The following is a 12,070-nucleotide window of genomic DNA, read 5'->3' on the forward strand; positions in this document are numbered from 1 at the left end:
TTCCTTTGTTCAGCTTCTAGTGTTTAGCTTTGTCATTCAGTCCTCGTGTGCTTCTTGTGTAAGGTTCCATGTTTCCTGTTTTACTTTGTAGTTGCCTTCCCTTGTGTGTGATTCCAGTTTTGCTTCCTGCCTGAGTTTCCCTCCACTTTGATTATCCTCACCAGTTTCACCTGTGTCTCATTATCCACACCTGTCTCCCATAGTGCAATCACTCTCAGTGTATTTAGTCTCTGTGTCTCCCTGTGTCCGTGTCGGTTCATTTGATGTCTTCACCATGCCTGTACTCCTCATGCTTCCCTCGTGCCTCCTTGGATTTTGTTTGTTTCATAGACTTTGATTTTTGTTTCCGGTGATTTAGTTTCAAGTAAGTTTGTTTGAAATTAAATCTTCCTTAGTTTATCTGCATTGGGTTCCTTCCCTTTTGAGTTTTACCTGAAACCTGACACCTATGTTGACACCTGACGCCTGACACCCGCCGTACATACACATTACACAGCATAAGCGTGAGAGAGTAATGCTGCAAGGCAAGGACCGCCATGGAGCTAGACAACTGAACCTTAATACAACAGACAGCTGCTGATTACTGAAAGCACTGGGTCGGTTATAAAACTTATCTAGAGCACAGCCGGTATGATGCAGGCCTGATTCAACATCTGGCAAAATAATTCTAAGAGAAGCAAAGAAAAGATAAGTTTTGGCGAGACTGATGTTCAACCTCGGGAGACATCTCAAGCTCCCAGAAAACATCATAGTGACACTCAGGCCACACTTAGTTCTGGTGTCAGATACAACAAGGCAAGTGGTCCTGCTGGAGTTGACTGTTCTCTGGGAAGACCAGATGGATCTTGAGAGGAAGAGAGTCAAGAGAGGAGTTGGCCAGGGAATGCTGATGCAGGGGCTGAATAACAGAAGAGCCATCAGGAACTTTACAGACACTGCAGAAAAGGCGTCAATCAAGCCGGGTGATCCGTGGACACCAGCTTCTCAGACACAAGCGGGGTCTGATAAACCTCAGCTGGGTCACCTGAGGGAGGGTGTATAATGACACCCAATGATCCCAGGATACATCACTGATGATATGACTGAGTTTCACCAAGAGGTGTTTGTTAGGCGCTTATAACAAACACCTAATCAATTAACATTAATGAATGCTAGAGCACTTGTTTTTTGGAGAAATGTGTCTCCAAGGCTAACACGAAGTTTCCGTTGACAAAATTAGCCCGATCTGGAGGTGATCTTTGACATTTTTGGCACAAAGTCTCCTCATTGTGTCTCCCTCTGACAGTCGCCTGCAACTAACCTGTCAAGTCAAATTATTCTCTTATTTTCACACTTAGATCAGAAAAATGCTGTCAAAATAAGAAATCTGGATTGACAGAGCAAGTTGTTTTTAGACTGTTTTGATGGCACACGCAGAGAGAGCTTGAAGAGTGGAGCTCTGTTATGACCATGTGACCATCCTTCTACATGTTTTCAACTTCCTCTAACAATGAAGGAGGGATATGGATCTTTGCTCTGCTCTGAAATGCATAAATATCACCGAATTATCCCATCATGTGCTGCTGCACATGAATGCAGTGGTTAGACTGTAGACAATTTGAATGTTTTGCTTGTGTGACTCAGCATTTGCAGGTTTTAAAATCTGCTCTGACCTCCATAGTGTGACATTTTCTCTTACACTGCTGCAGCTTGTTGTTTGCCTCCATGGATCTGTTGTTGCCTTTATTGGTTATACTTAAAGTTCTCTGTTATGTTCATGGTTATCCCTCTGGTGCTCCTACGGGTGCCTGTGAGGATATGATGCCTCGCCACTCAGGGGTGCAGCCTCAGCCTCTTCCAGTCCCTTATACCATTGTCACAGACAGCAGGACGTTTGAGCCGGGACAGCCTATTACAGGTGAGAGATCCATATCAAACAGCAATAGAATAGAAACTGAAAGGTTGTTACTTTGCACTGAAATTATATTTTAGGATTTATTTACAGGTGGACTTTTTGTTAAGAAGTTGATATTGATATTCTCCCACTTCTGAGGAGTAATGGGCCTTTATATTCAAAATATGTGCTGTTGTCTTTGCAGCTGAAAACTTTCTTTTTCTCAGACAAATGTAGGAGATGTTTTTTTTTACCTTGACATGTTTCGACTGTCATCAGGACACAGGACATACTCTAGATTGCCAAAAGTATTCACTCACTCAAATAATTGAAATCAGGTGTTCCAATCACTTCCATGGCCACAGGTGTATAAAATCAAGCACCTAGGCATGCATACTGTTTCTGCAAAAACATTTGTGAAAGAATGGGTCGCTCTCAGGAGCTCATTGAATTCCAGCGTGGTACTGTGATAGGATGCCACCTGTGCAACAAGTCCAGTCATGAAATTTCCTCACTCCTAACTATTCCACAGTCAACTGTCAGTGTTATTATAACACAGTGGAAGTGATTGGAAACGACAGCAACCCAGCCACAAAGTGGTGAGCCACGTAAAACGACAGAGCAGGGTCAGTGGATGCTGAGGAGCATAGTGCGAAGAGGTCGCCAACTTTCTGCAGTCAATCGCTACAGACCTCCAAACTTCATGTGGTCTTCAGATTAGCTCAAGAACAGTGTGTAGAGAGCTTCATGGAATGGGTTTCCATGGCCGAGCAGCTGCATCCAAGCCATACATCACCAAGTGCAATGCAAAGCGTAGGATGCAGTGGTGTAAAGCATGCCGCCACTGGACTCTAGAGCAGTGGAGACGCGTTCTCTGGAGTGGCGAACGGTGCTTCTCCATCTGGGAATCTGATGGACTAGTCTGGGTTTGGTGGTTGCCAGGAGAAGGGTACTTGTCTGACTGCATTGTGCCAAGTGTAAAGTTTGGTGGAGGGGAGATTATGGTGTGGGATTGTTTTTCAGGAGCTGGGCTTGGCCTCTTAGTTCCAGTGAAAGGAACTCTGAATGCTTCAGCATACCAAGAGATTTTGGACAGTTCCATACTCCCAACTTTGTGGGAGCAAAGGAGATGGCCCCTTCCTGTTCCAGCATGACTGTGCACCAGTGCACAAAGCAAGGTCCATAAAGACATGGATGAGAGAGTTTGGTGTGGATGAACTTGACTGGTCTGCACAGAGTCCTGACCGCTACTTAATAGAACACTTTGGGATGAATTAGAGCGGAGACTGAGAGCCAGGCCTTCTCATCCAACATCAGTGTGTGACCTCACAAATGCACTTCTGGAAGAATGGTCAAAAATTCCCATAAACACACTCCTCAACCTTGTGGAAAGCCTTCCCAGAAGAGTTGAAGCTGTTATAGCTGCAAAGCGTGGACCAACGTCATATTAAACCCTATGGATTAAGAATGGATGTCACTCAAGTTCATATGCGAGTCAAGGTAGGTGAGCAAATACTTTTGGCAATATAGTGTATACGGACACGTCACAGCGGTCAGCTGATGCTTCTGAGGAAGACTGCAGATGACAGTCGAAATATGTGAAGGTAAAAAAACAGCTACAATTAGTTGTCTAAAAAAACCAACACAAGAATAATATTCAGAATAAGAAGACAAAATTAATTTGCTGGATTTAAATTCGGAACTGTTGGTTTCAAGCTTTCTTTGTTCATGCTGTTCATACTATCTTTTAAAATGGAGTAAGATAAGATGCATGCATGTCCTTCTGTAACTATGTGCTTTTTAAACATTCTTGTTAGTCCTGTCTCATTGTTCAATTATTATGTTGTGTTCCTTTTGGGATCCAAACTGCCACATTTTTCATTAAATAAGTTTGAGTGTTTAAAATTTTGCCCTAAATTTGGGTTGTGTTTTCCCTTAAGGAGGTGGTGGTGGATCTTGATACTTGATCAGCTGAACCCCACTGCTTTAGACCTCTGACCTTTATTCTGATTTATTTATGAAATGTTGCTTAGTCTGTAATTTTTTCAATGTGCGTATTTCATTAGTTTAACAGCCAAGACCTTGTTTATGAATAAAGTTGAATTTAAAAAAATCTCAAAACTAAAATGTTTTACCAGCAGTTTACGTCATTTCCTTTCTGACAGAGGCGACATCTCACAGTAGTGGTCTGCAAGAGGGGGCGTCTGAGATGTTTGGTCTTCAGCCAGACCACTTCTTGAAATTTTGATTAATTGTGTGGTCCTGTACATTTTTAATCAGAACATCTTTTTCAAACTTCCTGAAGTCATTTACTTTGTTATCAAGCATGAAGGGTAAAATAAACATGTCTTCTGTCTGATTTTTTTTGTTTTCAACAACAGTCTAGAGTTAAACTTTGCAATGATCTTTAACTAAGTAAAATAAGATGAGTATGAAATTATCATTAGTGTGATTTTTCTTTTTTCCCTGCAGTGACAGTCAGAGGACCAGACTACAGAGGAGTCCTTCTGGAGGCTCGGATGTTCGGCAGCACTAATGCTCTGGGAAGCTGGCAGCTGCCTCCACCAGACACAAAGTTTCTCCAGGTGACTCTCCACTGTTTCCGTTTGAGTTTGAAAAATAGTTGTAAAGAAGTGATATCAAATGCATTATGAGGATGTAAAGTCCTCAAAAAAGAGAAAGTTGCACACATATTACAGCTAAATTCTTTGTATTTTCAGCATGTGTTTATCACAATGGTTTTATTATGTGAACGAGTCACTCCTACAGCAGTTTCATGTTTGCATGAAACTGTGCTTCATGTTTGCAGTGTGCAGGAAACCCAGCTGGTGCTGTGACTCATTCCAACACCAACCCGAAGGGCAACACCACAGTATACAGCTGGATACCACCCAACTCTGCAGGCCCTATCTACTTTGTGTAAAGCTAAATATTTTTATTCTATGATCACTTTAACATGAACATACTTAAATATAAAGTTTTAACACATTAAAGTCTGTAATTGTGGCTGATTTTCAAATCCATCCTTCTCAGGGCCACAGTGGCTCAGCAGAGAGCCGTCTATTGGATCGGTGTGAGGTCTATGACTCTGATGAGAGGTTTGTACAGCAGCATAAAAGAACCATTTTCAAAAGGAGGATAGTCTTTAGATAGACTTTATGGTGCCATATGTTTAAGATTTAATATTGTTTAATAAAACATAGTTTTGAGTGAAGAAGTAAAAAAATGTACATGCATTTTATACGGAAATTACTTAAGAGAGAAATTAATCCATTAAAATGAAAAGCAAACTTCCACACATGAACACTAAATGCACTGGGAATGTTAATGAAATATTACAATGTATCTGCAATTTAGACCTCATTTAGGAGTTCGGGTGCATTTTTTTAATAAAGTACAACCATTTTGTATATAATAAAGAACAACCAAAGACTCCTATTTTTGTTGCTGTGGTTAAAAAAATGCATCAACAACATTTCATTTTTAGCATCATACTAGAGTTTTAAGACCATTATTAAGACAGACCTAGTTTAATAATCATACCTCTTTTTTTCCTCTCAGGAAAACCAGAGAGAGTCAATCTGTCCATCACAGATGCCAGCACTCGAATGGCTGAAGAAAATCCTCTTCTTGTGCACATTTCATGTTTTCTGATGTTTCATCTGCTGGCGTTGAAATAAAACACCAATGCTATCTTCTTAACTCTGACTTGTGCTGGTGCAGTATATCCCCAAAAATTTAAATTCCTTTTTTCCAAAAGCATTTCTGCATCAACTGCAGTTAATCTTCATCTTAAATGAGTAATGTGCTGATCTAAAAAAGCAACACATCATGCTGTGATCTAAAGAAATTTAAGAACAGATGAGAAACAAAGTAACTCACATCTATCGGTCTTGAAAGGGTTAAGAAGTAAAAGTCATTTATGATGGTTTGGGACTCCAGCAAACCATGGTGAGTGCCATTATCCACAAATGGAGTAGACTTGGAACAGTGGTGAACCTTCCTAGGAGTTTCCAGCCAACCAAAATTACTCCAGGAACGCATTGTCAACTCATCTATGTGGCCTCAAAAGAACCCAGAACATCTGAAGACCTGCAGTTAAGGTCAGTGTTCATGATTTAACAATAAGAAATACACTGGGCAAAAATGGCATCCATGGGAGAGTTCAAGGCCAAAACCACTGCTGACCAAAAAGAACACAAAAACTTGTCTCACATTTGCCAAACATATATTTGATCCCAAGGACTTTTGGGAAAATATTCTGATGAAACAAAAGTTGAAATTTTTGGAAGGTGTGTGTCCTGTTACATCTGGGGTAAAACTAACAGTATTTCATAAAGAGAACATCATACCAGTAGTCAAACGTGGTGGTGTCAGTGATGGTCTGGGGCTGCTTTGCTGCTTCAGGATCCTGACTTGCCATAATTGATGGGACCACAAATTTTCTTTTTAGCAGAAAATCCTGAATGAATGTCCAGCAATCAGTTTGTGACTTCACATAACTTGGATTATGCTGCTGGCACTGATAAGACTGGAAATGGTGCTCCTTTATGTAGAGGACCAGTATCCAAAAGCCCTCAAGCATGTCCAGAAAACACAAAAAAGTATTGCTTATATGCTATAGATTGTTCTGAAGTACACAAAGATGAGACGTAGCTCAACATTCTGGTGAGTCCAAATTCACGTCATATCAAATTATTCCCATTTTCTTTAATTTAATTGTTCAGTTAAGAGAGTGATCAAGAGAGAGGCACAGAGCGAGCAAACCATTGATAGAGATGGAGTGATTGCTGTGGGGGTTTGTTATCGACTCAAATTCATTCCATTTATTGAAGAGCATGTTATGACCTGTTTTTTCCACATGGTTTGATCTATAACCCAGATCCCCATCACGTCGCTTAACAATAACCCAGGCAGGCACTAAAGAGGCTTAAGACATGCATTGCATGTTAGATTTAAAGCTCTAACCAACCATATTCAACATTTCCTGTTTGACTTCCATTTCTCTGCACCACATGTTGCTGCAGCTCCAGACAAGTACCCTTTGAACCAGAGCAGCATGGACTGAAATATGCACCATTTATAATAAAGCAAGGAGAATTTAAAACCTTTGATTTGCCCCCCTGTTTATGGTTACAAACCCAACATTAATTTATGAAAAGACATTTTTGTTCAGGTGAACAGGTGACGATTAAGGCTGAAAATATATTAAAGTAAGGCTAGTTCCTCTATTTTACAGGATGTGATCCTATCATGGTCAGAGTGTTTTTTATGACTCAAAGTCATGTCTGAAAACAACATCTGTGTAACACTGTATTGTGATGGCTGTTTTTTTTTAAACAAATTTATAAACAAAGTAAACTTTGTCAACATAATTTTTTATACTGTAGTTAACCTTAACTCTGTGGGAATATTTGGAGCATAGTCTGCACTCCTACTTGTTTGTCAGTACAGTGCTGAGTTGACTGTTGTCTCCTGTGGCTAAGATAGGCAACTTACTACTGAAAAGCACCTCGACCCAGTTCAAAAATACCGAACTACCCCTTGCAGCTCACTGACTCACATGACATTAAGCAAAGAGCTTGCAGCTGACACTCACATGACCAAGCCTTATATGGGATGTTAAATTAAGCCTTAGTGTAATTTAAACAGGTGAGTACCCAAGGACTTAATCCATGTTTAGGTGTCCAGGATGGAGAAAAAAAAAACCTCTGTCAACATTTGGGAGATTTCTTTTAGATTTCTCAACAGCAGGTCTTAAACATGGCACAAAGTTGGGATTTTTAATAAAGGTATTAATAGGGGGTTGACTCACTTTTGGAGCCAGCCTCCAGTGGATGGTCAAAGAACTGCAGTTTAAAACTGTATGCACTGGCTTCATTTTTCAGCCGTGGAGGATACTTGTCTATACTAACCCATGTCTTGAAGTTGTCTTTAAGTTTAAGAACTCTGCCTCTCATTCATCCTCTTTCAACTCTTTAGGATAACTTTTTTCTTCCTCTGTCATGCACTATTGATCTTCAGCAGGCTTATATGCTAGAGGACACTGCCTTGGTCATACAGCCAGTACCACTCAATAATAATTAGTCTCTTTCCACTGCTGGCCCAAAGTCAGATACATCTTTAAACAGGAGATTCAAGCTACAGACCTAAACACCAGCACTGCCAGCCAGTTCAATAGTAATTGACTCATTGACAAGTGGAATACTGACCTCCTTTGCCATGGTCATTGTCCATGAATACCACAACAGTGATTTATTTTTCCATCAAGACAAGGTCATTTAAACAGAGTTTGTAGAGAAAACAGGGTAGAGAATCCTTCCAGCCCCTTCAACCACGTAGTACTGTGATAAAGTATTGAACCCCTCCCTGATTTCTTTTTTTTTCCTTTAACATTCAAATGTCTCAGATCATCAAAGAGATTTAATATTAGACAAAGACTTTTAAGTAAATACAAAATATAGTTTTACAACGATAATTTCATTTATTAAAGAAAAAAAAGCAATCCAAACCTACTGGGCTCTATGTGAAAAAGTAATTGCCCCCTAAACCTAATAACTGGTTTGTGATAACTGGCAATGAGTCTTTTATATCACCGTGGAGGAATTTTGGCCCACTCTTCTTTGCAGAATTTTTTTAATTCAAAAAACTTTGGCGAGTTTTCAAGCATGACTGGCCTGTTTAAGGTCATGCAACAGCATCTCAATCAAATTTCAGTCCAGACTGTGAATAGGCCATTCCAAAACCTTTATTTAATTTTTTTTTTTTTTTAAAGGCATTCAGAATTGGATTGAGTGGTGTGTTTCATATGCATAACTCAAGTGTGCTTGAGCTTGACTGATGGCTGGACATTCTCCTTCAGCATTGTCTGGTAGAGACCTCTGTTCTTGGAATAGGTTCACCATTGTTCCAAGTTTCCTCCTTTTGTACATAATGGCTCTCACTGTGGTTGCTGGGGTCCAAAGCCTTAGAAATGTCTTTGTTACTCTTTTCAGACTGATTGATCTCAATGACTTTGTTTCTTGCAATAAAAGTTGTTCACAGTTTGATTATATAAATGAGTTTTCCTATCTTTTATCTGCATTTTCTAGATGCTTCTGCTTCGCTTGTTTTGATCAGGCCAGTAGAGCCACAAAGGCAGTCCAAGAGTAAAGGCTACAGCCAGCTTATGTCTTCATCCAACATCCCATGTATGCTTTCCTGAAAGTAAATAAGCATTTAGAAGAAGTCTAAATAATGCTAGACACTCAAAGTCAAGCTTTATAAATCCCATAATAACAATACATTTTTTCAGTTTACATAAGCACTGAGAAATTGCACATTTGTTATGAAAGAAATGAGTCTGCAAATTTCAAAGGTCAGAGGTTGAGAATGATGTCCAAATTAAAACTGGCTGTTCATACAGTGAAAGATGTCATGTTCTATCTGTCTCCCTGCTGTGCTGACATACAGTATAAACAAAAACACAGCAACTGTGATTAGGTCATCAAGGCTGTCAGAGCCGTAATCCTTTAAAACATCTGCACTGTATGCTGCATCATACACCGCAGAAATACACACTCACAGGCAAGCACATATGGGCATCCCTGCACCCAGGAATACACACACCCATGACCATCATACATGTAGATTTTTATATAGTCTTATTCCAGGCAGATCAAACAGTGATCCACATGCATGCACAGTGTGCAGATTAAGGCTATCCCTTTGCTGTAGGGGCTTAGATGACATCTCTGAGTAAGCTCTGCATTCTTCACCTCCCTCCCTCTCTTCATCTCCTTTCACCAACATGTTCAGCACCATAAAAAGCAAAGTGATCATCTTGTCCCTGTTTGCTCTCCTGTATGGAGGCTAATGAAATAATCATTTCTATAAATTTAGTCATCTCAAAGAGGACCAGATGCACAATCATTGTGCATATTGTCTAATTGCTCTTACAGTGATGGAAAACGTGCCTTTAATCGTATTACATACTTGAAAAAACTCACAGAAGCTCAGTGGACAAGTCAAAAGTCATCATAATATCAAACATCTCACCTTTGTCTGTTCCCTTCAGCTAATTACATTTACTTTTTAATTCAAAGCATTCTTTTTCCCTGGTAAAGCAAATATTGTTAGTTCCAATCAGCCAGAAGTTCCTTCTTTTCTTTCAAAATAAATTGGTTTTTATCCAAACAGGACGTAAGATCCTCTTTCTGAAGTCAGTACAAATAATAAAGCAAAAGCATCACAAGTAACTGTTGAGGAAAATCTCTCTGTTAACATTGACTGGGTTACTAAGAGAAAGCAACTGAATGTGAAGTAAAGTGATAATGCTGCCACATTAACCATTGACCACTTTAATGAGTCATTTTGTACATGCACTCCTTCATATTCATCCATGTATCATTGTTAAACACTGTTGTCAACAGAATAAGCACTTTCAAGCTGTCACCTACCTCTTAGTCATGGTTTCAGACCACACTGGTGTATTACAGCAGCACTCAGTTATGATCCATGTAAAAGTAAAAATCTTATCAAAAATACACCTCTCTGAGCTCACCTGATTTTACAAATCAGAACACGGGTGGGAATTGCTTCACACTGTTAATATGGGCTCATTTTTATTACAATTCAAAATATATGAATTGAAAAATTGAGCATATAGTGTTGCGCTGCCATTTCATTGAAATCAGCTGATCTCATGCAAGCCCTCATCAGCTGATGACCAGCTGGTTTTTGCTAATCTTCCTATAGACTAAATGAACTCAGGCTGTCATATTTAAGCTGCGCTTGCATGCCTTATCTTTGCTGCTCTCTGCAAGCTACTTTTGCAACCTTCCTCCACCCTGGCTCCTCCATTATATTATGTTGTTTGTCTTAAGAAATGTCATTCTATTGACACTAATGTCTGCTCTGCTCTGTATATTTTGCGGCTTCTCTCCCTGCCTCAGGCTTTCCTTGTAGGCACAGGAAGAGCAGTCACATGTGCCGTTCCTGCTTGATGCTTTCTACGAAAGCTTGTAGAAGGGCAGAGGGATCCCAGAACAGACATTCCACCAATCATAAATAACTGCAATATATACAAATTATTAACTACTGTTAAAATGCGAATAACTGCAAACTACATCTTTTTCTTGACTAAGTGGCCCTGACTGAAATGCCATCAAATATGGAATTGATCCCATTTAACCACTGAAATTCAGCAGTTACTGGCAATCTTACAGTATATGAACATAAGTATTTGGCCACACCTGTTAATTATTAAATTCAGGTGTTTCAAGCAGACCTGTTGCCACAGGTGTGAAAAAAACAATGGCTGCATTCCTAGCCATGCAGTCTCTATCTGCAAACATTTGTGCTACTAAATTGGTCGTTCTGAAGAGCTCAGTGACTTCAAGAGTGGCACTGTGATGGATACCACCTTTGCAATAAAAGAGTTTGTGAAATTTCACCCCTGCTGGATATTCCAAAGTCCTCAGTGATATTATTCTAAAGTTGAAGCATTTAGGAGCAACAGCAACTTAGCCATGAAGCTGAGGACCATGTAAAATCCCGAGCGCTATGGCACATGGTGCGTAAAAGTCGCCAATCCTCTGCTGATTCCACAGCTGAAGAGTTTGGCGAATGGCAGAGCTCGCCATAGGAATGGGTTTCCATGGCTGAGCAGTGGCAAACCACCAAGTCTAATGCCAAGCTTTGGATGGAGTGGTGTGGAGTGGGACAGTGGAGCAGTAGAATTGTGTTCTGTGGAGTGACAAATCCTGGTTTTCTGTTTTGCAGTCAGATGGGCGAGTCTGGGTTTGGCAGATGCCGGGAGAGCATTACCTGCCTGACTGCACTGTGCCAACTGTGAAGTTTGGTGGATAAGGGATAATGGTATGGGGCTGTTTTTCAGGATTTAGCCTCTGCCCCTTATCTCCACTAAAGGGCAATTTTAATCTAGCATACCAAGACACTTTGGACAATGCTATGTTTCCAACTTTGTGGCAACAGTCAAACACCTTTCAGATGAACAAGAATGGATATTGTGAGCCAGGCCATCTCGTCCAGCATCACCATGCTTGATGGAATGAATGGGCACAAATTCCTACAGAGACACTCCAAAATCTTGTAGAAATCCTTCCAAGAAGAGTGGAGGTTTCAAAAGGACCAATTCCATGTCAAAATACATGTAAAAAATGTCATTGCAGTCCCTGATGGTGTAATGGTCAGGTG

General features: G+C 40.1%; 1 protein-coding gene across 3 annotated transcripts; it reads left to right on the forward strand.

The window, feature by feature from the left end:
- Nucleotides 1–258: 258 nt before the first annotated feature.
- Nucleotides 259–5,575, forward strand: LOC121510354 (putative defense protein 3). Of its 3 annotated transcripts, none has more exons than XM_041788360.1 (6): nucleotides 263–364; nucleotides 1,784–1,897; nucleotides 4,346–4,458; nucleotides 4,683–4,792; nucleotides 4,907–4,971; nucleotides 5,435–5,575. In XM_041788360.1, the coding sequence occupies exons 2-6, from the start codon at nucleotides 1,798–1,800 to the stop codon at nucleotides 5,551–5,553; spliced, it is 507 nt and encodes a 168-aa protein (XP_041644294.1). In that variant the 5' UTR covers nucleotides 263–364; nucleotides 1,784–1,797; the 3' UTR covers nucleotides 5,554–5,575. The 3 variants fall into 3 exon arrangements, with proteins under 3 accessions (XP_041644295.1, XP_041644294.1, XP_041644293.1); XM_041788359.1 differs by having other exon boundaries at nucleotides 269–364; nucleotides 1,795–1,897; XM_041788361.1 differs by lacking the exon at nucleotides 1,784–1,897 and having other exon boundaries at nucleotides 259–364.
- The last annotated feature ends 6,495 nt before the right edge of the window (nucleotides 5,576–12,070 follow it).

This window comes from Cheilinus undulatus, linkage group 5 (assembly GCF_018320785.1).
Source record: "Cheilinus undulatus linkage group 5, ASM1832078v1, whole genome shotgun sequence".
In the NCBI taxonomy this organism is placed as follows: domain Eukaryota; kingdom Metazoa; phylum Chordata; class Actinopteri; order Labriformes; family Labridae; genus Cheilinus; species Cheilinus undulatus.